Below are 26,582 nucleotides of genomic sequence, written 5' to 3' on the forward strand. Positions count from 1 at the left end.
GAACCTGGTCCACCTCACTCATGGTCATAAAATGACCGTCATAGCTCCAAATACCCACAACAGGGTATCTGGAAGGAAGGGCACATGACCAAACACATATTTTTCATAAAAGAGTAGATGCTCTTTTCCCTGGTATCTCATTGGTCAGAAGTAGGTGAAACAGATCCTTAGTGCCAGGAAGACTAGAATGCAAGGGAAGTGTGTGCATGGATAGCCTAGGCCAACCCAAAGCCACCCGAACAAACAGAGACAGTGAAAGGTAAGAGTGAAGACCGGGTGGGAAGCTAAGTCTATAGACAGAGAAGGACAAGAGAATCACCAGGCTTGGTCATCCCAGCTACGCAGGACACTGAGCAGGAGGATCGTGCGTTTGAGACCTGCCTGAGCTACAGAGTGAGTTCATAAGGGCTTGTCTCAAATTTTTACAAAAGGATTTGAGGTGTAGCTCGGAGCATTTGCTTTGCATGTATGAGGAAGGTCCTGGGTCCAACCATTCAGACCGGAAAAGCAAGCAAGCAAGAAAAGAAGAATAAGAGAGCCTACTAGCCCTTTGAAATCCTCTTAAAAATAACTCTGCAACTTCTAAGTTGGCCCTAGGGTAGAGTAAACAAGTTCACAGGAATCTTTTCCCAATACCTCTTCTGTGCCAGGGCCTCTGCTAGGTACTATGGTGAGTGCCAGGAGCCCGCAAAACTTGCAGAGAGAGAGCACTCTCGAGGCTGGCACAGGAAGCACACAGCAGCCAGGGAGCAAGGGAGTTGGTATGCCCCATGCCTGGGTCTGGAGAAGGTGGCAGCACGCCAAGGTGGCTCAAGGACAGCGCGCAAATAGGGACAACGGGGTTCTGGAGTTGCTCAGCTCAAGCCCCTCCAAGCCCAGGTACGTGAGGTTTCCAGGAGTAGTAGGCCTCCAAACAAGCCCCCTCCCCAGAAGGCAGCTCCCAGCTGCCTCGCCCAGTTCCAAAAGGTCTCTGTGAGGAACGCTTCCCGGGACCAAGCAAAGGCCAGGGGCAGCAGGCTGGAGGAAGTACGCTCCCTGCCTTAAATAGAAGCGAGCCAGGGCTGGTGGAGAGCTTGCCAGGGAGGATGGGCTGCGGGCTGCAGCACTTTAAAGAAAGCCCAGTGGTTATGCTGGTCTACCACCTACGCCAGCCATAAAACAGAGCTCCGAGGCGGTTCCGCTCTCCACATCCACAGTAAAGTACCTGCTACTGTCTGTGCACACTGACTGCGGAGCCACCCCACAGCGATTAAGCAACACACAACACACGTCAAACGGTTCTCCAAGAGCCCCCAGGCAAGCGACTCCCTCCTTTCTGAGACAGGAGAGTCCGAGCCAGCACTGAACGGCGGCGGCGCGACAAGAGGCCTCCCAGTGCATTCGAGTACACTCCGAGGGCCTGCCTGGGCTCCTGCAAGCTGCTTAGCTCCTTCACCCAGTCAGAAAGGCGGCAAGTCTCAGCGCAGGTGGCTAAGCTCAGCTAGAGGAAGACAGGTCAGCTAACTGAGAGACTGTTACCAAAAAGGACACGAGGGGAAGAGTTCTGCTGCCCCCTCAGGAGGACCTGTGTGGGAGCAGAAGGCAAAATGCTTTGGTGAAACTGTCCAGAAGGTACTGAAGGGAGCTCCAAGTTCACCCGAGACATCTGGTCTCCTCACCAAAGTGGAAGCACCTGGCGGAAGAGGGTGAGGCAGTCTGCTGTCTCTCCATACCACAGACGCCATTCTCTGGGGTCTGACATCAGGCAGGCTCCCAGCACTCGGCACACACAGGGACCTCCCATCTCCTGCACAGAGAAGCCATGCATCCAGGATCCCACTCCACATCAGAGGGTCCCATACTCTCTAACTGCGTGTCCTTCTTGACATTGTAAATAAATAAAGGTTGGGACACCAAGAGCAGGTGTCTGCTCTAGGACCCCCAGTGTGCTTGATAAGAGTCAAGGCTCCCAATACCCCTAATCTAAGGACCCTAGAGAACATTCGAGGCGGCAGACTCCTCAGCTGGTTGGTCCGTGCAAAGACAGGTAGCTCCTCCGAGCCCCCACCCACACCAGGACACACTTCCATGTCTCTCTGTAGAGATAAGTGTCAAGAACCATCACCACATACTTCAGGAAGTGGGTCACAAGAAATTCTCCCATATTCCAGGCAGGAGAGTACCAGCCCCCTCACCCTTCTGTAGTCAGAACATGGGAGGAGCCCCTGTACGGGCAGGAGGGTGCCACCAAAGAGGGGGCTGAGAGAGCAGGAAACAACAGAGTCCTGGGTGCAAATCCAAATGTTGCCCCTTTAACAGTTCTGAAATCAATTGAACCACTCTGAACTTCAGTCTCTACAGCCAAAAGGTAGGACATTAATTGTCCTTACAGCTTGTAGGACTGGCTTTGGGTTTATGCGAGGGATTTTTTTTCAAGTACTTTATAAAGTTCTTCCAAATGTTAGCTGTATTTACACTGATTTTATTGCTGGACTCCCAGGAGCCAACTCGGTTTCTACTCAAGGCCTTTTGTGACTGATGCCAGGCACCCTGGGCAGGCCTGGCTGAGGAACAGGCTGCTTCTCCTACGGGACTGTCAGATCCTGGGCACTGTGTAAAGCCTAGGTCTTGTGAATTCCTGACTTCCACCTCTACTTGGGAAGACCTATCCAGATTGTCTTTATATTAGAAGTTCTGTTTGTCCAGGTGGGAGGAACAGAAGTCCCTAGTGAGGACCGAGATGGCCTGAGAGAGACTGAATGGGCTAGAGTACAACCTAAGTCTCACCTGACGCAGTCTGCGCTCCCACAACCCTCCTCCCAAAGCAAGTCCCCCCAAGATTGGTGATGCAGGCAATGTCACTGGATTGATCCCCTACTGAAAGCAGGCAATGCGATCTGAAAAAGGGTCAGCTTCTAGACACCAGGCCTGAGAACTCGGGGGTCAATATGGTCTCTTTTGGAGAGAAAGCAGAACATGAGTTCATCTTTCCCCATCACTGTTCAACACTGTCCTCAAGCAGGGCGACTCAGACAGGGACACATATTTTAACACACACACACACACACACACCCCACCCATCTGCAGGTGCATGGGTGAGCCTGGCCACCAATCTGAATGTACACTCTGGGCATTTGGACACACCCTCAACTCAGAACCACAGCTTCAACCCGTGCCCCCTCTTCAGCTGCATAGCAGTCAGAGCCTCCTGAGAACTTCAGGGCACTCCAATGTCCGGATGCACCCCAGAGAGCTGCACTCTACCAGTGTCTTCCCCTCAAAGCTTCTTTAGATGTTCTTGGAGGATGGAGGATGTTCAGGACAGAGGAGGTGCTCTGTGCAGCACCAAGATGGCAGGTACATGTCACTGCAGACTGCCCATGTCGCAGGCACGGCATCGGGAGCAACTCTGATCCCAACTATGGAATCTGAGTGACAATAATGTGTCCAAGAAGGTTCGATGGCTGCAGCAAATGCACCACTCTGGGGAGATTTTGGCAGTGAAGGATGTATACAGAGGAGGGATATGGCAACTACATATTGCATTGTCTTTCCAAATGCTGCTAAAATAAATTTACATGTTGTTTTTAAACCTCCCAGGTCAAAGATTGCAGATATAGCTCAGGAGAGTGTCTGCCTAGGCTCAATCCCCAGCACCATATAAAATGAGTGTGGTAATACACACCCACACTCCCCAAACTTCAGAGGTAGAAACAGGAGATTCAGAAATTCAAGGCCATCTATCCTTGGCTAAAGAATGAACTGGAGGCTAGCCTATGCTAACAAAAGATCTTTTCTTTAAAAACTGAAAAATAAATAAAGCAATCTCCCAGGTGGTTGTAATTCTGGTTGTGTGAGGATCCTGGACCAATGCCTGGAGTCTAGACAGGAAAACAGGTAAAACAGCATGGGCACTCAGAGAAACCTGCGGAAGGAAGAGAAAGTCAACCTGGTGGCTAAAGGAAGAAGGATGAGGTGGAAGAAAACAAGGGCAGGAAAATACCTTCCCTGAAAGCTCCCATCCTGAATCTGACGAGCTCTTTCCTGTGTGGCCTTCATCTCTCCCTGGCACAGCCTGGGGACTTACTCCCCATGGGGTCATTAGGGCCCACCTGGAAATGGAACCTGAGCCAGTGCTGGTGTGCACTGGTCTGACCTCTGAGCTCGAATGAGGCTCAGCCAGGCACAGGGTCACACGGCACACGCAGCTTACGTATTCGGAATGCCTGACAGCGGTCTGAGCGCCTGCATCTGTTGCATGGAATGCAGCATCAAAGGGACAGCCTCAGCTCCTGCCACAGCCACTCTGAACCGGAGGCCGGACTGAAATCACAAGGGGGGACTGTATTGTACTGCCCAGCCAGAAACGGAGCCTACGCTCCCCAAGTAGCAGAAGTCACTGGGACACGGATCCCCTCATCCTGTAAATACGGCTCATTTACTCCCAAGCAGACACCAGGCTCCGAATACAGAAGCTGAGAGCAAGGATGCCTAGAGGCTGCAGGCTTCCAGCAGGTGACTTCTATGGGAAGCCTGGGTCCTGCTGAGCAGAGAGACCCTCCCAGCAAGCAGCCTTGGGAAGAGGGCACTCCTGTTCTGCTGGTCCCAGCTGTTTGACAACCATTGTTTCAGAGAACCTAGGAGTACAAACTACGGAAAGCAGCGGGCTCTGCCTCCAAGAATTGTCTTGCCTTTATTCTCTACAAGCCTTTTACCAAAGCATAAACATACGATAAGAATGGCACTCCGGATTCAACTCCCAGTACTACATGGAAATAAACGGGGACCTTTTAAAAGGAGGGGGAAAAGGAAAAGGGTAGTGTAAGTGGACACCCCGGGCCGAGACTAAGACACAAATGCATGCAGTTGTCTTGTGTACCCACCCAGGACCCTATCCCCCCTGGTGGTCCACCTCTGGCCTACCCCTTACCTCCAGAGCACAGATCTGCCTCCCCACGACCTTCACCTACATGGGGGGGACACTGAGTACACTTCTCAGCTTAGCTCCTTTGTTAGGTTCATCCGTGAGACTCAGCTAGGTGCTGCACCCGAGAGCAGCCAGTTCCCCCTCTCTATGGCAGAACCACAGAGTCAGAGGGTAGCCTGTGCTCAGCTTTGACCAAGCCACACTCTCTAACCCCAGTGAGCCCCATGCCCTGCTGGGCTTCTCCTGTCTCCATCTTCACACTTTGCCCACACTCATTACTGTTTCGGTCTCTTGCCCTGTAATCCATGTGTGCTCCAGGAAGACAGGGTTCTTTGCTATGTTCCCTGGGTGTTGCTTTGCCCAGGACAGAGGCAGCAGAAGCTCTGGATAGCTAGAGACACAAGCGAGGGTTCTTATGGGGTACCTCGGGTTCCTTCCCTGCTAAGAGGCCTTCTTCCCAGAGACGGCCAGGCCCAAGGTTCTGACCTCATCAAACAGACCTTGCTGCCAGCGAGGCCTCTGTTGAAGCTGAGGGACCTCAGTCATTCTTGCAGTCCCTGGGACACAGAGAGAGAGCACAGTGGTCCTTGGGACAAGTCCAGCCTCGGGTTTCCTGATCACCATGTGGTGGCTGAGCACCCACAAGATTGGTAGAGCACCCACTCAGGGGAGGAGCAGTGAAGAAGGAGAGGCAGAGAGCCTGCTCGGTGAGGTGCTCTGGAAACTGCACCTGACCTGGTCTCAGGGAACAGGGACACTTTCATGGCAGTGGTAGCTCTATGGTTGCCTATTCCAAAGCTCTTATAAAGAGAAGGCCAGTACAAGCAGCTACTGGGACTGGAGTGGGTGTGGCAAAGCTGAGGGGCAGAACCCATTCCTAGCAGATAAAAATGAAAGGGAAAGGAGTTAGAAAGACTACAGGGTAGGGTAACAACGGGACAAGGCCTCAGGTCATCCAAGGTTGTGAAGCAGGTGTGGACCTCACCATGCCCACAGTGAGAAGTCTCTGTGGAAAAACAGCCGGGTTCCTGGGGAACCTGCATCCCTCAAGAGCTGGGAGAGCAGAATGAGGTGACAGGCAAAGCACCCCGAGGGAAAGGGAAACAGACAAGAGGAACAAAGTTAAAACACAATCTGGCATCTTAAATAGCTCACCCCAGCCAGAGCTGGCTACAGCAATACTTTCCACCCAGAGCTCAATCCAGAACCTTCTAACCATATGAGAGCAAGGCCTCTGCTTCAGAGCCTCAGACCCCAGTGTCGCTGTGGCAACGGCCCACAAACACGGGGAGCCCGGGCTTCAGTCCTACAAACAACCCTGACAGATTCAATAAATATAAATGTACTACAGCAATTTGTGGGGAATTTATGAGAAATTAAAATTTCAACTTTGACAATAAACAACCCATTTCAGAATTTGCCCCACTTAAAGTTAAATAAACTGTGTGCGAGCATTTTTGGAGCATGATGATGTGAGGCTAAAAGCTGGCCTGGTGGGGAATGCCTCCTGGGCCGCCACACCAAGAGCAGCTACAGTGAGCATGTGCCTGCTCCTCCCCCGCACTCTCACACCTCTCCAGGCCACAGGGACCACAGCAAGGCAAGGATGAGGAACTCAGGTGTGCGTGAACGTGGCGGTCAGCCAATGGAACAGCGACTGACACTAGGTCCCAAGGCCAGGCAAGGTCAGAAGCAAGATGCAAACCTGCAGGTCAGCCCAACCCCAAAGCTCCTGCGTGCATGCACACAACCTAATGTATACTCGCTGTACACAAAAATATCACACGCAAGTGAGGCTGTATGCGGGGAGCTAGCTGAATTCTCGGGCAATCCGCCCTGCTGAGATCTTCCACGGGGCTAGCCTCGAGCAGATCAAGAAATTCTCACACATTCATCACCCACAGGGTGGAGGGCTAAGATCCCAGGATTCTGCAGTGTGAACACGGCTTCAAGATAAAAGGCTGGGGCAACAGGGAGGGATGGTTCCGTGGGGAGATCCCTCACTTTCAGAAGAGTCAGAGCTCTGGAAAGGCTGACAAAGATGGGACCCAAGAGACAGAACAATCTCTTTACAGAGAGGCAACCAGGGCGGCCCACACTGCAAAGGCAGTGGATAGGCTGTGGGGCAGTCAGGGAACCAATAGTGTTGACCTGAGGCCTTCTCTGTGGTAGACACAGGTGTGCACTAGGTCATTCTTGTCAGGCACAGTGGGGAGAGGGATCATGACCTGAGGTTCAGAAGAGTGATGGCTAATCACCTGGCAGTAGATGGGAGAGAGCAGGTGCCACATGGTCCTGGCAGGAGACAAGATCAGGCCGTAACCACCCTTCTTGCCATCTTTACAATGTAATCATACGGCCATCCATCTTCCAAAGCCTCAGGTGAAGAGAGTAAGTCAGGAGCTTGGTCATGTCAGAGTCTCACAGGACAGCCAAGGGCCTGGCAATGAGTCCTGGGTAAATTCCAGCAACAAGAGTATTGCAGGGAGCCAACCACCCCTCCCTGGTCCACCCCCTCCCTGTCCACATTCACGCCTTGCCTTGCAACCTGCCAACCCCAGGGGACAGAGAGGAGCAGCTAGACTGTGAGTGACACAGGAAGGAGGAGAGAGAAGCACGTCTCACGTCCATCCCGGTAGCACACGTGACACAGGCATCCAAAACAGTGTTCACTCTCCACTATTCCCCCAGATGCCCAGGTTATGTGTCCCCTAGGAAGTATATGTTACTTTAACAAGCTACACACCAACAAATATTCCTATTTCTGTAGCATACACAGTAACTATCACAGCCCCGCCCCCACAACATGAGAGCTGGACACTCACAGCAACAGAGGAGAACTAGGGCCAGCACCCACCTAGAGAATCAAATAACCACAACAGACAGATATAGCAGAGGTGCCCTGTGAGAACAGATTACAGGATCTGGGCCATAATTTGTTTAAAGTGTGTCAATGAACAGTCTGTCTCTACAACTGAAGGACGTGTGACCACTGGATCCCTGGAGTGCGAAGAAATGGATTTTGCTCCTCTAGGCCACATAGGACGTTATGGATCTTCTAGAAAGCCATTTAAAGAAAGTCTAGAAGGTCAGAACACACAGACAGAGGCAGCTCCAGAGGAGCCCTGATCCTACAGCAGCTGTGTGCTGTCTCAAATGCAAAGGGGACCACTAACAGTCCAGCTGCAGGGACTCCCTATCTTACAGTCAAGGCTGAGTTCCGGCCATTGGACCTAAGACACTTCATCTTCCTAGAATATGGATGGGCAAGGGTCCCTATGCCCATTGGCTTAGAAAAGACACTGAAGTCACAGATATCAAAGTTGCAGAATCCCCTTGAGTGATGGACCCAGAAGATCCTGCAAGTACCCAATAGTTTCAGATGTTACTCTCTTAGGCTCTGCTGCCTGGGCTGAGAAGTAGCCCAGGCCACTAGTCTCCCAAACTCAATCACTGTGTGCCCCACCACCCTCCCCAACGTGAGGCTGATTCTGCCCTATTCCTGGGCCTTCAGTTCAGTCCCAGAGGCATCCTTGCCCAACCTGGCTTCCACTGACCTTGTCAAACACTGGGAATGATGGGAGGAGGGAAACCAAGGACTTCCTCCACACCAGGAAACCACACCCCTCTCCCACCTGAGTCGAGACACACCAGTCAAAGCCAAATTCTCAATTAGCCATGGGTGGGTTTCATAAGACCAGAGTCATATTGGTAGAAGATGAGCTGCTAAAAAGTCCTTGCCCAGCATAGTCCAGCATGCCCTCCTGAGCCGCCTCACGGCAGTGGGACTGAGATACACAAGTTCCTCCCATCTGTTCTTGCCTCATCTCAAGCTTCAGCCTGCCCCCATCTGGTCGATGGGTCCTAGAGAGGGTGTATCCACTTGCCCAGAACTGCACAGCTACAAAAGGGTACAGCTGGAACTACGGGTGAATCCTAGCCAGTGGCTAGTGAGACACAGAGGAGCACCTTCCTCTGAAACCCAACCCAGTTCCGCTGCTAGCTCACTGGGCAGCACACAGCAAGGGTGGCTCCACATGGGAAGCCTGAGTCTTGCCTAAAAGGGGTACTAACAAAAGCAGCCAGCAAGGGAAGGCAAAGAGAGCCTATCCCTTTGCTACAGGGCTGGTTCACGAAGGTACGGCCCAATGACAAAGGCATTCTGGAATTCCTCCACAGGTATGTCTCAGCTCCCAGACTCCAGTGCTGTCTCCTTCAGGGTGTCCCTTCATGCCCTGAACAAGGTCCCAGCCCAGGCCCTGCACCTCATTTCCACTGGATCAGCATAGCTTCCTGAGCAGCTCTGGAGGATGACTAAGCCCCACAACACCAAGTTTCTGGGACGCGGCTGCTGGCTGGGCCCCAGCAAGCCGGCATCTCCTTATAGGGCATGCTTTATAGCCATTCTACAAAATTCAAGAGGAGCGAGAGAGATGCAGACAGTGATGCTGGAGAGCTCAAGTCCCCAGAGCATCTGCAGAAAGGCTTTCCCTGCCTGCTCTTATACCCAGCATCTGGGATCTGTGGAGAAGGAAGGGCCATTCTGGTTCCCGAGGGAGTCAAGAGAGAGAGGCAGAGCCAAGCTATAGCTCCAGATATGCAAACCCTTTGGAAAAGGCAATTAACTGTTGTGCCTGGGACTCCCTGGGACCTCCCCAGAGAACCATAAATGGTATGCTGGGTTTGGGGAAAAGTGATGTTTTTGAAACTAGGGCCTAGCATCCACATCTCTGCACCCTATCATTGCTGAAAAAGAACTGAATCAGCCTTTGCCCACTAATGTACCCCATTCCTATCTCAAAGGTACTGTAGACCACACAGCATCCACCCTTAAAAAGGGGCGAGATCTGGGCTGTCAAATAGAAGCAGAGACCACAAATCGGACCACTATGGAGAATCATCTCTGGTCATCCCTACTCTGAGCAAACTGAAAAGAGTGTAGACGTGACCAGTGTGTCTGATCCCTTCATTGTGGCTCATCCCCCTCCCCCCCACACACACACTTTATACTTGTATTTTTTTTTTTCAAGACAGGGTTTCTCTGTAGCTTTGGAGCCTGTCCTGGAACTAGCTCTTGTAGACCAGGCTGACCTCAAAATCACAGAGATCCGCCTGCCTCTGCCTCCCGAGTGCTGGGATTAAAGGCGTGCGCCACCACCGCCCGGCCTATACTTGCATTTTCTACAGGTCACTAATGACAACTATATTAGCACTTGCAAACGGTACTGGACTATTGCTTCCAAGACAAACCACATATCAAGCTCTGTGCCCACTTACTTGGCATTATCTCAATGCTTAGAAACCATGAGAGTGAGTCGTCAACCAATACTCCCATTCTACAGGGGAGGAGTTGGAAACTCGGGGAGGTGAGTAACTTGTCCTGTCTTAAGAGAGAGGCCCAGTGAGCTTCATCTTCAGGAGGCTCACCAATTAAAGCCCATTCCACGCCTTCGCGTTCTCCTCAGTAACAGCATCCTAAGGTCACTGGAGGTGACAACGTGCCCAGTGAAAACATCATACTCCCTGCCTGCCCACTGACACCAGGTGTGGCTCAGTTCTGATTCTGACCCAGGCACGGGCAGAAGCAGTAACACAGGGACTTCTGGGAAGGCAACCAAATGAGAACAGGTTTGGGTGAGTGCTCGGTGGGGGCCTGTTCCCACACTGCCTCCTCCGCTCAGAGTGAGAACAAACGTGACCGCAGCTCCAACAACATGAAGCCACACAAGGCCAGCAGCGAGGGTGGGATGTCACAGACAATGGTGTAGCACTCTGGAGCCCCCACCGCTCTGTGCTGCCTATATCTGGCATCTTTAGAGTGGGAGACAAATGCATCGTGTTTTCTTTGGTTGCTGACATTTCTAGTCCCCTACTGACAGCTGAATACAATCCTACCAGTCCCCCTAGAAGAGCTTCGGAGATGCAGGACGTTGGAGAATTGCAGCTGGCCAGACAGAGCAGGAGAGTGAGGCTGGGACCAGAGGGGCTCTGGCTACCGTCTCCTATTTCTGTTCTAAGTCTCTTTTCCTCCCCAGGTTAAAACTTCCTCTGGGTAACACTTACGTGGTTCTTCAACGTGCAGAGGAAAGAGCCTGTCATTTTGTTTGTTTGTTTGTTTGTTTGGCCTGGAATTTACAATCTCCCCCACTTCCACCGCCTGATTTCTGGGATTATAGGCATGTGCCAGCACCCAAGTCCTATCCAAGGTTTTTATTCTCCCTCCTGGGGACTTTCACCATGGTAACTAATCCCATTTTCCCATACGCACTGGCTGCCAGGAGGCTCAGAACTGCCCCGTGTGCTCTCATAGCGGAGGTGTTCTCCTGTCGCTGCCTGTCACCACCTTATTTACTAGAGTTTCCTTGGGAGGAGGAGGTAAAAAGTTAAACACGCAAAATACCGGAAACCTTGCCACTCTAGAATGCAAAAACTCAGCCACCCCTTTCCGAGAGCAATTAAATGGTAATTTACCTCACAAGTTAGTACTGCAAAAGAAGAGAGAAAATGGGGACTAAGGAGATGGATCCATGGTTAAAAGTAAAGGCTGCTCTTGCAGGGGGGCCTGGGTTTAGCTCCCAGCACCCATAAAGTGGTTCACAATCATCTGTCACTCCACATCCAGGGAGCTCTATGCACTCTTCTGGCCACTAGAAGCACTGCACGCATAAGGTGTACATACATACATATAGGCAAACAAACACATTAAAAAAATTTTTTTTTAAAGAAAGAAAATTATTTCCAGTTCATGTATGCAGTTGACTCTCTGTGCCTGGAAGGTTCTGTATCCGAGATCCAAACTTCAGATCAAAAATATTTGAAAGAAATATTACAAGCATGCTTACGACAAACAGACTATGTTTGTTCTTATTCCTTATTTCCGACATCGTGTTTACACTGCACTAGATGTGATAGGCAGCCAGAGACGGCTGGAGTGCACTGGTTACGTGCAAACACTATATGCTCTTTACAAGGGATTCTGGTACCCACCAGCGTTTCTGGAATCAGTCTCCCAAATGACAGATCTTTGAAAATGATGCCAAACATACATCAGCCCATGCCCAGAAAAGCAACAGCAAGCTTCGCCCAACAGCAGGCTACATACTCCACCAAGTATAGATCACGCAGCTTCCATGGCACACAAATGCATCACCACTATCCCCAGCAATGAAAGGTACCTTCCCCACAACCAGCGTGGTAACCCTGAAAGCCTCAAGTTTGAAAGCATAAAATAGGTGTTACAGAACCAGAGGGAAAGGGGGAAAGAGTAAGTTAGTAAAGTACAGGAAAGCAGAAGGCAATGGTGACCACTCTGAGGAAATAAGACAGTGAGGACGGTCTCCAGGCATATATTTCTGTAATATTAAATCAGTTTCCTGCTGGTTTCCAAAGATTTCTTGGCAAAATGCTCCTAAATGCCAGAATGTACACTAGGCAGCCAAAACCCCCAGAAGAACAAGACGTGACCCATGTTCCTAAAGAACTTACAGAAAAGGGCAGGGAAAGCCCCTACCCTGATGAGACCCTGAGATGAGAGAGCTCAGATGCCTGCAAGGTTGGGTGCTCGGGGTAGCTCCCTGGAAAGGGAAAGCCCAAGAAGGCTTTAAGGAGCTGGTGACTGTAGCCTGGTTTTGACAAAACAACGTGTGCCCACCGGATGGGAGAGGGGCGGATGTGGCCGGCTGCAAGAGCAGAATGTCTGGAGAACAGGGCATGTCTCAGGGAGACTCAGGGACACTAGGGCTCTGTACAGTGTTTTTTAAAGGCACACATGTGGCTGGGACTGGAGCTGGGTTTCCTGGAGCAAGGATCAACTACAAGGGTTTCATTGACCCCTTGCACTCTATGCCCTGGCACAATGGCAAACAGTAACAACACGGGGCTTGTTTGAGAAGGGACACCTAATAGCCATGCAGTAGAAGGGCCCAGTGCAGGCAAGGGACCGCAGAAAAGCACTGGCTTTGAAAGACACAAAGCCAGCAGTGGAGTCTAAGGGTCAGGTGACAACGTGGAGGACACTGTACTACCTGAGCCAGCCTACACTAATGTGGAAAAGGCTAACCTTGCAAACGCAAGACAAGTACAGTGGTGCGCACCTGTAATCTCCACTTAGGAGGATCAGAGTTCAAGGCCAGTCCCAGTTACTTAAGGCCCTGATTTACACACATACATATATACATGTAAGTGAGCGTACACACATGCACATACACACACGTGTGTGCTCTCAGTAAATATAGCATAATTAATTAATTAAGGAACTTGAGAGATGGCTCAGTGGGTGGAGGGGCTTATGCTCAGGCCCGACAACTCCACAAAGGCAGTAAGAGAGAATCAACTCCTGAGATCTGGGTTCTGACCTCTACAAGCACTCCCTTGCACACCAGCATTGCATTCACACACACACACACACACACACACACTACACAAACACACCTAGTAAATTGAAAATAATTTTTTAAAAATAATAATCTGAATTCATTGGTGTAGTGGCATGTGTCTATAATCCCAGCTAATCGCTGGGGGAAAGCACATTTGCTATGGCCACCTCTCTCTGTGACAGCAAGCGCTCCTATAGAGGTATCATGGCAAACAAGCCTTCTGGGCCAGTGGCTCTAGCCACATGTCTGAGTGCCACTCCAAAGGCCCAGAGTCCACAGCTGGGCACTATCCCCTCCTCACCTCCCAGAGGCAGAGGCAGAGGCAGAAGCAGGAGGAGTGGGATACAGCCCGGCCACCTGGCAGCCCACCCTTTCCAATCGACTTCCCAGGAGGGCAGGCCAAGTCTCAGTCTCTATCAGAAACATCTCTAGATGTGACAGGACACTGAGACAGCGTAGAAACCTGGCGGCAGGGAGGTCTCCCTGAAGTGGTGCTGGCCATATGTGGACACACGCAAGCTCCGGGGAAGGCATATGAGACGCGTTAGGCTATGCTCTCCCAACTTTGGAATGCTGTGTGGTTTTCCCATAATAGAAAGCTTTAAACATGATAATAAACAAAACTAGAATCTTACCGACTGCCTTCAACAACTTCTCCTCCTTCCCCTCCCCACAACCTGAGGCAACTACTTGCCTTTTCTGTTTCCTCATTTAAAACAAAAATGACAATTTTATAAGCCTATCTGAACTATATATGAGGACCTGAATAAATTTACATGGATCTTTATGCCACAGCACAAAAGGTGTGCTCCATCAAGGTCATTACCCAGAGGCAGGATGCTGAGAGGGTGACCACAAGCCATCCTAGAACTGCCTTGGGCCTCCCTGGGCTGCCTAGTGCCCTACTTCTAGTACAGACCCAGGCATGAGGGACACTGAGGTAGACACTGGCCCAAGGCACAGCCTGTAGGCACTGTGGGTGGGGGCACTCAGAATGCAAGCAAGCCGTGCCACCATCGCACCTTAGGGTCTAAATGCCTCAAACTCGGTAAGGTTACTTCTAGAAATCCATCCAACATGAACACGCTACTCAGAAGTGCGAGAAGAATCTAGAACTTATGCTAACCAACCAGGGCTGGCACTGTCTGTGGGAAGCAAAGCTTGACTCTCTATTCACCCATCCTGCAAGCACAGTGCACAGGCTGGACCCAGCAGCTTTCCCAGACCATCAACTTCCAGCCTCAGGAAAACAATTAAGAGGCAGTTCCATCTGCAGGAGAAGCAGGGAGGGGTTGCAGGCAGGAGGATACCTGAGTAGTTCTGAAGGCACACAGAGAAATAGCAGTGGGGCTCGGGAGGGAGATGCGGCCTTCCTACTCAATAGAAAGACAAGGTACTTGGTGTTGTTTGGAGGTAAGCAGAAGACCATGCATGCATGCATGCCTCCTGCCTGCGACTGTGACAGCTGTCACATCAATACACCATTCCTTTAGCAGCAGGTCTGCCCCTGTGCTCACCAAAATCGTGCCCCAGTCCCATGTGGCTTCATACGCTCTGCACAAAATGTCTCCAGCTGCAGGATGCACCAAGATCACAGACTCAGACGGGACTGGGGCATTCAAAGCCTCCCACAGTCCCAGTAATGGTGGATGGCACCTCAAGAACCACTTTAGAATAGTGACTTCACCCCAGAACTGGAGTCCACCTTCCAACATACCCTTGCTTCTGCCTCTTCCAAATGCTCCCTCCATCCCTTTCTGTTTTCCCTTTTGCTTCTCTTTGGTCTCATGTGACGCACTTGCTTGCCACACTCCATTCAAGGACAGTTTTGACAGCAGACCAGGGGCAAGTAGATCCTGTGGACGCCCAGTCCCAGCTCAGTTCAGCATAGCATAGGAAGACCTGGGTTCTAGATGCCTGTGAATGCAGACAAGGCAGGCACAGGGAGCCTGCTTCCCTAGCCACCTTCTCCCATCTGGACAGTGGAAGCAGAGCTTTTCTGTTCTAAGGATTTCTCCTGGTGACTCAGTGAGTCTGAGGCTGGAGAACAGAAAGGTTAGACAGAGCTGAAGCCTGCTAGCCACTCAGGACCACTCAGGACTGTACGCGTCCCTTCCAGGAAGCCTGGGAAAGCAAGGCTAAGATAAAGTTGGTTGCATGGTGGGTAATTCAGCAGCAGGGCATTTGCTAGGACGTGTCCATCCTCAGCAAAACACACACGCACACACATGCACACACATGCACACTCATGCACGCACACACACAATCATGCACACGCACACAAACACCCCCAACTAGAACAGAAGCCGCCTGGCAAATGCTAACACCACTCAGCAGCCATCTTTAGAATGTTCTCACACTGTCTTCCAAGATGGGATTTTTTTGTTTTGTTCTGTTTATGGAGACCGGGTCTCACTACGTAACCCTGACTGGTCTTGAGCTCACAGAGATCTGCCTGCCCCTTGTTCCACCGTGCTGCTATTAAAGGTCTTCCAAAATAAGAATTTTTTTTATGGCTACAAAAACCTGGTACAAACAGACACTAATTTACATAACATTTCCACCCCATGTGTCATTATTAAAAAAAAAAACATAATGATGATCATAAATTTGTTACTTAACATATCCAAATAAGTAGCTGAGTGAAAATAATTTCTGCATTTATAAAAAAATAATTCATACCTTCACTGAAAAAAAAACACACATAAAATTTGTCTTAAAAAATTGGCAAGCTAAAATCCTTAATAATTAGAAATTCAAAAGTTCCCTCTGGTGAGGCAGCCCAACTTCTTCCAAAACACATTTGCCCCTTCACAGGCCACCGTGTTCACTGCGAAGGTGACGTAAAGTGACTCCTATTCCTTCAGCACTTGTCAGGGTGCCAAGTATCGACCTCTTTTAAAGAGGAAGAAGCTGAAATCCCACACCCAGAAATCAAACTGGCAGAAAATATGGCCCAGGCTTAGACCTCCTCAGAGAGCCAGATCTTGTCCGTTACTGGCCTCTGATGGCCGCATGAACCTTCTTGTTCAACGCCAACATCCCAGGCCTGTGGTGGCCATCCTTGGAGGTACTGGTCTGCTGAGGGTCAGCTGTGGTCAGGTGGTCCCCAGAAAGTCACTACTTCCAATGGGGGTGACCAGAAGCTTCCCAAAGAGACTGAAATGAGCTCCAGAGCGCGGGGAGAAGGGAAGAGCTAAAGGAACGGCACCTCCTTCATCGGGAAACACGGCCTGGCACTGGGGACACTGGAGAGAATAAGACAGCAGAGGAAACCTACCTGGGCTGACCCATCTGTACCTTTAATAAACCTATTAAAATACACCCGAAACTAGGCAAAAACATTCTACGAGTAACATTTGCTGAGCCAGGGAGTGGTGGCGCACGCCTTTAGTTCCAGCACTAGGGAGGCAGAGGCAGGCGGATCTCTTTGAGTCCAAGGCCAGCCTGGTCTACAGAGTGAGTTCCAGAGCTACATAGAGAAACCCTGTCTCAAAAAACCAAACCAAACAATGAAAAAAAAAAAACGTTTGCTGAATCGGAGAACTCTGTCCCCTGAATTCAGCACAGCTGCCTGTCATCATCGTCCTTTCTTCCCTGGATGTCCTTCCTCCTGTCCCTGGAACCCTGGAACCTAGGAACAAGGAACACTGGGGGCGGACCCCTCAGTCTTCCTCACTCTCAAACCCATTCAGGTACCACATCTGCCACCTGGCCTACCGCCCTTTGTTGCCATAGTAACTACAGCCAGCCTGCATCTCCCCTTGACAGGCTGTAACCCCAGGTTCCTGCTAGAGACCTGCTCTTTCCTGAGAACCTCCCTGTGCCCTCCAGGGAGCTCTTCTCCCCACCTCAACCACAGTGCACTTCTTTCCTATCCGATGCCCCTCAGTGCCCAGATGCTGCCCCCACCAAAGTTCACCCAGCTCCTTGGTGATCTGGACTCTCCCATTCTCTTCGGCTTCTTGCCCACCCTCTCAGGACCCAAAGCCCAATCTCCCTAGACTACTAATCCTCAACAGACACCTTTCCCAGCCTCCAAGTCTGGATGCAGGCTATTCTATGTCCCATGATGCCAACCTAGTAATGTCTCATAACACTTAGGCCTCAATCACTCCTCATCAAGAGGTTGTCACCTCCTCTACAGGGCCTTCCCATTGCCGCCTACCTTCCTTGCTTCATCCCCTCAGTGCCCCTAACCCACCACAGAGAGCCTGCTCCATCCACAGGGCCTGCCCCTCAACTCCAATGTTACACCTCCACCCCTGAACTGCACCGGCACAGCACAAAGTTCTATTCCAATCCTGAGCACATGGCCCCCTCAGAGCTATATGGTCGGCTAGCTTCTGCTTCTCACTCAGCTTGCCTTTCCTTGGACGCCTGATGTCTGCCAGCTTTGAGGGCAGGCTGATTGCTCTTCCAAAAGACCCCATTCAGTTCCTGGCACCTACGTGGTAGCTCACAACCATCTGAGCTCCAGTCCCAGGATATCCAATGCCCTCTTCTGGCCTCCGCAGGCACTGTATGCATGTGGCACACAGACATAGGTACAGGCAAAACACCCAGACACATTTAAAAAATAAATTAAGTATCTCAAGTGGGTGATGGCTCGGGAGGGACTCAGAGAGAGGCCCTGCTCCCATCTGGGGAAAACTTACTTGCCAGCCTGGCAAACAGTGGCTGCCCCAAGACGAGGTTTCACAATGTCTGAATCTGCCAAGAATTTGGAAGGAGGAATCTACAATTGGCTACTGTACTTTTCACACTTGTGGCTTACTCATTTGCATTTGAAAATAACAGCCCAGGCTAACAGACCCGTGGGGTGGAATCCAGGCTTCTGTTGGGGCAGGGGCTTTGCCAGCACGCCAGCTGCAGGTGGGCAGGGTCTTCTCGGGCCTTGCTCCACTGAGTTCGGGGGTAATGAAATCCTGCAGAGAAAAGCGCCTCTCCTGAACTAGCCACAGACCGGACCAAAGAAACACAGGATTTCTAATGAGCCCTCAGAGAAGCCCAAGACCCACCCTGAATCCAGTAACCTCCGTCCCCAGAGGCTGTCTCCGCTCCCTACTTAGCACTTGGCCAGTTTAGCATCTATCTGACTATGTTAGAACCTTTCAGACTGGGGGGGTGGGAGGTAGGCAAGCCCTGATGGGTCTGTGGGCTTGGACCATGCCTCTCAAACAGGTTCCACTGAGATAGAGCACACAACTAACCCCCACCAGTGAGGTTCCTTCCCGGGAAGCCTTCCTGACAGATGGGGTGAAGGTCCCAATATCTCTGCCCCTCTGGGCCCCTCGTCACCTACTGTAGACTGGCCCACACAGGTGTCCAGGCTGTCAAACAGAGAGCAATGCCTGTTCAGTCCTCACCTTGTACTCAACCCTCGGGTCCTGCCCAGTGCCTCACACTAACACAAAGCAGGCTCCTGCTCCTCCTGAGAGACCACATGGGGCACACGGGCAGCCTCCTCCCCCTCCTGAGCTAACCTGAACAGAGAGTGGCAGAACTCACAGTAAATCAGATCAGGAGAGGCCAGGCAGCCAAGGACAGCTCACCAGTCCCCCTGGGAGGACCTGCAGAGCCTCTCGATGGCCTGTCGCCATCCCTGTCTGAGGAAGTACCTGGTTCTGAGATGTAAACAGCCTTCAAACCAAACCCCAAAATTAATGTTTAAAACGGTCTCCATCGGTACGTTTTTAAGCTGACATCTGAAATGTCCCGTAAGTTTAAATACTTGCAGAGGATGTCATATCCAACACGATGTAAATATTAACATTAGAAAATAAAACTGTTACTATTTCTCTTTTAAATGGTCCAACGTGGTCTAAATACCCTGGTGATCTGCAGTCCACCGTCATCTATTTCCAGGTTACATAATCAGGGCCTTCTCAGACAGCTCGAAACCAAACACTGCCCTTTTTTCTTCTATACTAATTTCCAATCCTCTTCCCTTGGAGATGGCTAAGCTGTCGGGGTATTTTATACGGAAAGTTTCTCACGTGTTTTTCTACCACACTGCTGAGCTATATACATAATTGTTCCCCCCTCAAAGGCTTTCTGTACGGTCATAAAGTTCTCACATACAGCACAAGTTTCCTCCGAACTAAATCATTATTGGTAATTGATCGACATGACCAACATATGCTCAAAACAAATGATATGCATAAAAAGAAAACTTATTAGACGTGCAACTTTGAGGAGATGGATGGGACTTTTTAAAAAGTCATTTCCCGCAACCACAGATGAGTCTTCCCAACTGCTAGAGTTTTAATTCTACCTCCAGTTTTCAGTTTTTATAGGAACAAGTGTTAAAACTCACGGGGAGGGGAGATGAATCATCACCCGTGAGCCAGCCAGCAGCCAGCTCCACTGGGCCCTCTTTCACTTTTGCTACTAGCAAAAAAGGATCCACCTCCAGTCATTACCGCCAGGGGTTACAACGACCTGCTGCCTCCCTTGATGACGGAGGGCTATGTCCTGTGGTCCCACACTGGGCACAGGTCTGCAGGGCACCAGCCTCTGCCTGCCAGGCCCAGTGCCAGGCCTGTCACCTGGACTGACTCAGTCCTCCACGATCCTGGGACAGGTCTGCCGACTGCCCCATCATGTGGACTGGCAGGCTCACCACACAGCCAGAACCTGAGCCCAGGCCGCCTTGCTCCTCGTCTCCAGAGATGCTTCCCTGGCGGGAGTAGCTGAGGCAATCTGTTAGTTCTCGCTGCTGCACACTACGTGCGCACACCCACGCCTGGGAAAGGTTACACACCAAAGCTCCTTTAGAACAAAGGGCCACTTCCTGGGTACACCACAGTCCCCATAAATGTCCATCACTGATGCTGCTGCAGTTGCCAAGAGATAACAGGAAGAGAAATGACTTCCGGGACCTGGATAAACAGGCAGGATCTTGCCCAGGTTCCTCATGCTTAGGTCCTGTACCCAAGTCCTATCCATTTAGACAACAGCGAAAGACCAGCAACACCAGGAGGGCAGTAGCTTGTAAACCGGTCATGCACTAACACAGAAAGATGACCACAGAGCAAACCAGACAAACCTCAACCTCACTTCACCACCAAGCAACTGTCGTCTCCAAAGGCTACAACATCGTGAACCTCAGTTTCCTCATCTCGACAAGAGATACCTCCTCCCATAAAATCAGGACCTGACAAAGGAGATGGATGCTGAGGGGGCGGGGCATGGTCCCCCTAATCCTCTAACTCACTCTCACCTAACCCAGTGACTGGCGCCCTGCCTACCTCACACTGGGATGTGGTACACAAAAGCCCAGCTGATTCAGGAAACCCAGCCAAGGTATTAGGCTTCCAGCTTCTTACAGAGTCTCCCTCGGTGTGTTCGTGTTTCAGAGTTCTCGCGACTCTCCGGGACGCCAGGAGGAGGTGCGGGGAGAGGCTTCGCCATGGACTTTTAGAGGCCAGAGTAGAAAGTACCCGGTTTGGCTTCACTCTGTCCCCAGCCACCACTCCTCCCCTCAAATCATCACCCAAATGAACAACAGACGCATCTTGAAGGCTTTCAGAGCCCTTTTGCCTGGCACCCGCTAAATCACAACTCCAGGCTCCCGCTCCACCCCCAGCCAGAGTATAGAGATCTCAGGCATGCCAGGGAAGGGCCTGTCTGGATGGGGAAACCCTTTCCTACAGCTGCTAAACAGGGGCCTCCTGAAATTGAACAAACAAGGGCTCTAAGTACTCTGCAGCAGGCTTTCTAGAAGCTTCCTTTAGATGTCTGCCATCAGCCTTGGTCAGGTCCCCATCCTTGGTGACCCGCTCTCTGCAGGGCAGGCAGATACAGCTATCAAAGCAAATGAGAGGACAGACAGCCTGGAACCAGGACAGTCAGGTTCATCTTGGACAGGGACAGTGAAGGCGACACAGGGAACCAGGCACATCTTGGTGCACCTGTCATAACCTGCCCTTCACTGTGGGTCTGTATTTCTGGGCTTACATGGAGGTAAACACCACTCCACCATCCCTGGAAAGACATGACCATAAGGGCCAAGGTCTTTTACCAGAATATCAAAAGGTAATCCCATGCCCAAGCTCTCTCGGAGAGAGCGAACCTGCCGACTTTCCTGAGGCGGCTGTGGTGGCGCCTGGAGAGCCACTTCAGGGCCATCCCTCCATTCTTCTCTGGCCCTCCTTCATTTGTCCGTACTCTCTTTCCCTTCCCATCGCTCATTCTCCCCCCCATCCAGCCTTCTTCCTTCTCCAGCCAAAGAGCCCGAGACTGAGCAGAGGACAGGATGGCAGGACACACAGCCAGTCATTACTGTCCCCTCGCCCTTCCTAACACCAACCCAAGTGCCATGATCCCCAGGACTCCCGGCCCTGCCTATACCTTACACTGTAAACTCTCCAAATGCCGGCAGCCACCAGCCTGAGTCTGTACCCAGCTGGGGACAGAAGCTATCAGATCTCCACGGGATGTCACAATCCAGGCACCCATAAAAAGCGGCCGACCACCCAAACTCTCACGAAGAAGCGTGCTGAGGTCACCAGACAGAAGAAACATGGAGATGCAATCTGTACTCACCTGCACGACCTCTATCCCTCGCTTCCTGCAGAGAAAACAAAGAAGACAGGTGTTACTGCAGCCAGCAGAAGCATCCTCGCCAGACCACCCCCACAGCCAGCCGAGAGCGAGAGTGGGACTGACCGAGAGAGCGGCACACTCAACGCTCAGGCCTCTCCGGCCAGCAGCCTTAGAAGAACCTCCTTTCAAAGGCAAGGTTACTGAGCCCTGAGCCCCCAGTATCCTTCCAGGGAAACTGGGCTGGAGTCCTGTAGAGCTGACAACAACTCAGTCTCCCGAGCCCTCTAACTCAGAGCTGGGCTGAGTCTTCAGCAGTAAGACCTCTGGCCTGGACAGCCCCAAGGCTTCCCTGTTTGCCTCAACTATCACAGATAGATCCCCAAAACATTCACCTTGATCCAAACGCCTTGGTCTGGGCCACGGGTCTGCCTACTGCACCAGCTAAGCCACTTTCCCCCTTGCGTTTCTCCACTTCTGGCCATATCTAGCCCTTCCTACCATCCTTGGTCTCTAGGGAACCCATATCCCTCTCACCCTTAACTTGGTTGGGGGAGGTATTTGGGTTTGGGGGAAGGGTGCTTATGCTACCTGACAAAACTCCAAGATTTTTCTCAGTTTGAGTTTGTTTTGTTTTTCAGACAGGAACTCACTGTGCAGCTCTAGAACTTGCTATGGAGACCAAACTGGTCTTTAACTCAGAGCAATCCACCTGTCTCTGCTTGCCAAGTGCTGGAATTAAAGGCGTGCACCACCATACTTGCCACTCTTTTTCTATTTTTTAGTTTTTTAAGACAGGGTATCTCTGTGTAGCTCTGGAGCCTGTCCTAGAATTCATTCTGTAACACAGAGATCCGCGAGTCGCAAACACAGAGATCTGCCTGCCTCTGCCTCCCAAGTGCTGGGATTCAAGGCGTGCATCACTGCCGCCTGGTTTATTACTAATTCTTAACATGCAAAGAAACAGGCTTCACCAGGACACTTAATACATATACATCACTATCCTTTGTTCTTACTCCTTCTTCATGCCGGCCCCTCGCTGGTCACCTTCCTCCCCACCCTCCTGCTTCCATGTCACGCATATCCGACTGCCCTCACTACCTGTAAATGGAGGCTGCACTTTCCCCTCCTCCTCCCCTCATCTACCCCTCCATTCTGTCAGTACACCACAGACGACCCTGCATGCCCATGTTTACTGCTGCGCATTCACACACGAGGCAGGGTATGGAACCAGACTGCAGCTCTGCCCATAGAGGAACGCATGAAGAGACACATCCTGCTGTAAAGAGGAAAGCGACTATGGTGTTTGCAGGGAAGCAGATGGGAACTAAGGATCACTGTGCTAAATGAAATAAGCCAGACTCGGGAAGACAAATATGTTTTCTCTCACTGTGGAATTAGCCTGGGCTTTGCGTCCTCCATCTTTCTCCACCACCTTCCCACACAGTCCCACGGCCGACTATCCATCACACTCATCTCACTCGCCCCATCTGAGCTAGCGGGTTATGTGAACATCTTTCCAGAGCGTGCCACACTAAGGCTCCCTGCTGGCTACCTATCTTCCTTCAATGACCTGCCTCGCATTTCCTACTGCAAGCCCAGCTAGGCCCCCCGCCTCCCTGAGGTCTGGCGCACAGGGTTGTCTTATCCCTCTCCAGAGTGTGCACTTGCCATCCCCAACCTTCAGGACTCAGCTCACGCGAGTCTTCCCACACACACTCACACAACACACCCATGAACCTGGATTCCGTTCTTCCAGCCCTTAGCCCCTGCTGTCACTCAGGAAGAAAGAGTGAAACCAGGCCCACAGGGACTGAAGCGGCCCATGTGTGTATTTTACCAAGGAAAGGGCCCAGAGAAGACGGGTCCAGGAAGGACGGGGGACCTACAGTTCATTCACCTAGACTCCTTGAAACGGGGACTGAGTACAATTACAAACTGTGCCCCTGGCCAAGTTCTGGTGCCCACCTGCAAACAGCTGCCCATAAAGGGCTGCTGTCCAGTAGAGCTATAAATATGGAAAAGCAGCTTAGCTCCCAGCCCTGGCACAAGAAATGCCACCGCCAGTCTGGGTACTCACAGCCTCAGGAAGCAGGCAGGATCTCCCTCAGCTGAGGTCAACGTCCTCATTTCTTACATGTTCGCCAGTTGCTTAGCAAATACTTCCTGAGGTACCAGAGAGGAACCAGCAGACAGCAGGGCTGAGGACCACTGTGACCATCTGGGTCAGCTAGAGGAAACATGTGGCTAACCTTCCCTTCAGCCCTAGGCTCCAACAGAAGCTGGCCCCACAGAACCCAATGAGAGAATGCTACGGTTGATAGCACTGGGGTTCTCATTCCATCTCCCTGTTCTTGCTGACGGAATGACAGCCAGCGTCACCTGCTCCCATGACCGCACAAGGCACAGGCCAGATACATGGCAGCAAGGCCTCAGGCCACCCGTGCCCACAGCAAGGGGACATACCACATCAGGAGGAGGCTCAGCAATCTGAGAACCTGTCTCCTTCCCAGATCATTCCAGCACAACTGGAGAGAGAAGAAAACTACAGCTACTGTCCTGAGGGAGGGAACCTGGCCCAGGTCACACAGTCTAAAGCTGCTCAAGGTGGGTTCTCAAATCTCAACAAAACATGGACCTGATGGGAAAGGCAGATGTCATGGGCACACATCACCTACACCTGGTAGTTTCTCCACGGCCTTTAGTCTCCCAATGGTCAAGATTCCCAAGGGGAAATCTGCTCATATCCAGATGATCTCAACATGTGGTTCTTACCTGCTGAGACATCTGTAGTCACTTCCCATCGGGCCTCATTTTACATCACCCCAATCCTTTCGAAGAGATGGGGAGGTCTCTAACTTTAAAACAGATGGGATGCACACCACAAGAAAGCAACTGAGAACGTCTGGTTGACTGAAATCTTACAAAGAAGCCAAGCTCCCCTAAGAGCCCCAGCAGGTCATCCAGCTCAGAGCTCTAGGAAGGAGAACAAAGAAAGGGGGGAAGACAAATGGGGACTTGGGGACTGCTAGAGTGTCCCCTCAGGACACAAGTGCACACGTGTGCGCACACACACACACACACGCATGCACGCATTCATGCACACGCACACACACCACAGGCCCTTCACTGTTCACTGGCAACATGCAGGCCCACAAGAAGGGGCCCAGATTACCCCTTTACTTGAAGTTGGGACAGGATGATGCTCAGAGGCTCAGGGAAGTTTCCCAAACTGGTGCTACACAACTGGACATGACCCCAGGGAGGCAAGAAAAACTTTCATCCTCTGGGCAACAGATCTTGAGCCCCTAAGCCCTCTGTGGACTAGAGGAGAGGCGAGGCAGGGAGGTTCATAGAAACCATTTCTCCTACTGCTTTTACCTCAAGGGAAATAACCTGTCCGACTCAATTCAATTCTTCATCAGGAAGTCCCGAGGTGTAGACTCTGAAATCCTACTGCAACCAGAAAGTTCAGAAAGGAAATCATGACCCCAAAGAGTGGGAGAAGAGAGGACTATGAAAGTCAGGGGAGGGGAGAGAAACTAGGGATCTGGCTGTGGAGTGACTCCCCCATCCCACCGCATCACCCAGACACAGGTATATGAATGCTGCAGGCTCCGGGACACCAGCTGTCAAACCGTCCGTGAGTGCAGAAGACCAGAGCAGACTATGTGAAAGGAGACGCGCCACCAAGAAGCCAGATGCCACTGAAGAAACAGCACAAGGCAGCACAGAGGACCAGGCAGGCAGGACCTTGGAGGGACAACTCCAAGGCCACAGGAGAGCCTGGGGGGGGGGGGGCAGAAACCCCGGGTGCCTCACACAGCTCTGTGGAGAGCAATGTCCTGGAGAATGGGTACTTGTGCACACGAAATGAATCCTAAGTACCACAAGAAAATGATCTCAGCAAGGCTTCAGGTCAAGGGCAAGGGCAGCTGGGAGGAGGGGCTAGAGAGGAGGCAGACTTCTCTTTCACTGCATCCTTGACAGCGGGTGGATGGAACATCAGGTGGGCTCCCAAGTCCTTCCATGGTGGGGTCACACGATGGTCACATTAGACACTGAGACTGGAGGACAGTGTCAACATCTGGGTCCTCGGAAGGCAGGTCAGAGGGGCCCAGGCTACAGTGCTCAGTGGGGGAGGGAGGACCACAACAGCACAGCAGTGGATGACCTAGAGCCACGTGCTCGTTTTTTGTCATGAGCAAATTCATTTACTTTCAACAATACGGGAAAGGGAACAATAAGAGTTAAAAAGTTTAATAATTTATATGTTATTAAAAAGCTTGTGCCTAGGGTCAATTTTCGCTTTCTTGATAAAATCTGCACTAGTAAGTTTGGGGCAGAAGTCTACTCAAACTCATAATCTTGTCTTCCGGCTGAACACCAATGACGGGAGGGCCCCTCCCCAGAACTCCAGGGAGAGTGCACCCTGAAGGAATAGGAACTAACGGTTTGCAGAGAGGAAGGACGGTCCCTCCTTTGGAGAGGAACAGCTCTAGGTTCAGGATGGTGACCGTCCACAGCAGCAGCCCTCTCTCTTGGATGCCTAAGTGCCACAACAGCCTATCCCTCATGCCCATCTTGCTCAGCCACGCCCACAGTACTTGCCTTGGCTAACGAAACATGAACTGAATTGGCATGTACTTCAGGAAACAGCATTCTGTTGTGACTACCAGACCCTCCAACTAGTCCTCCTGACCTGAGGACATAAAGGGTGAGAAGGTCCCAGTCTGGGAAGAGGCTAATCACCA

General features: G+C 51.4%; 1 protein-coding gene across 2 annotated transcripts in view; it reads right to left on the minus strand.

Moving 5' to 3' along the window:
* Window positions 1-26,582, minus strand: part of Itpk1 (inositol-tetrakisphosphate 1-kinase) — a 134,576-nt gene that overhangs the window by 79,537 nt on the left and 28,457 nt on the right. For both annotated transcript variants that reach the window (XM_050151543.1, XM_050151545.1), the window contains exon 2: window positions 21,832-21,856. In XM_050151543.1, coding sequence (XP_050007500.1) covers window positions 21,832-21,856 — 25 coding nt within the window. The remainder of the gene's footprint in view (window positions 1-21,831; window positions 21,857-26,582) is intronic.

Source organism: Alexandromys fortis, unplaced genomic scaffold (assembly GCF_014885135.2).
Source record: "Alexandromys fortis isolate MF-2015 unplaced genomic scaffold, M_Fortis_MF-2015_v1.1 scaffold_63, whole genome shotgun sequence".
NCBI classification, from domain to species: Eukaryota; Metazoa; Chordata; class Mammalia; order Rodentia; family Cricetidae; genus Alexandromys; species Alexandromys fortis.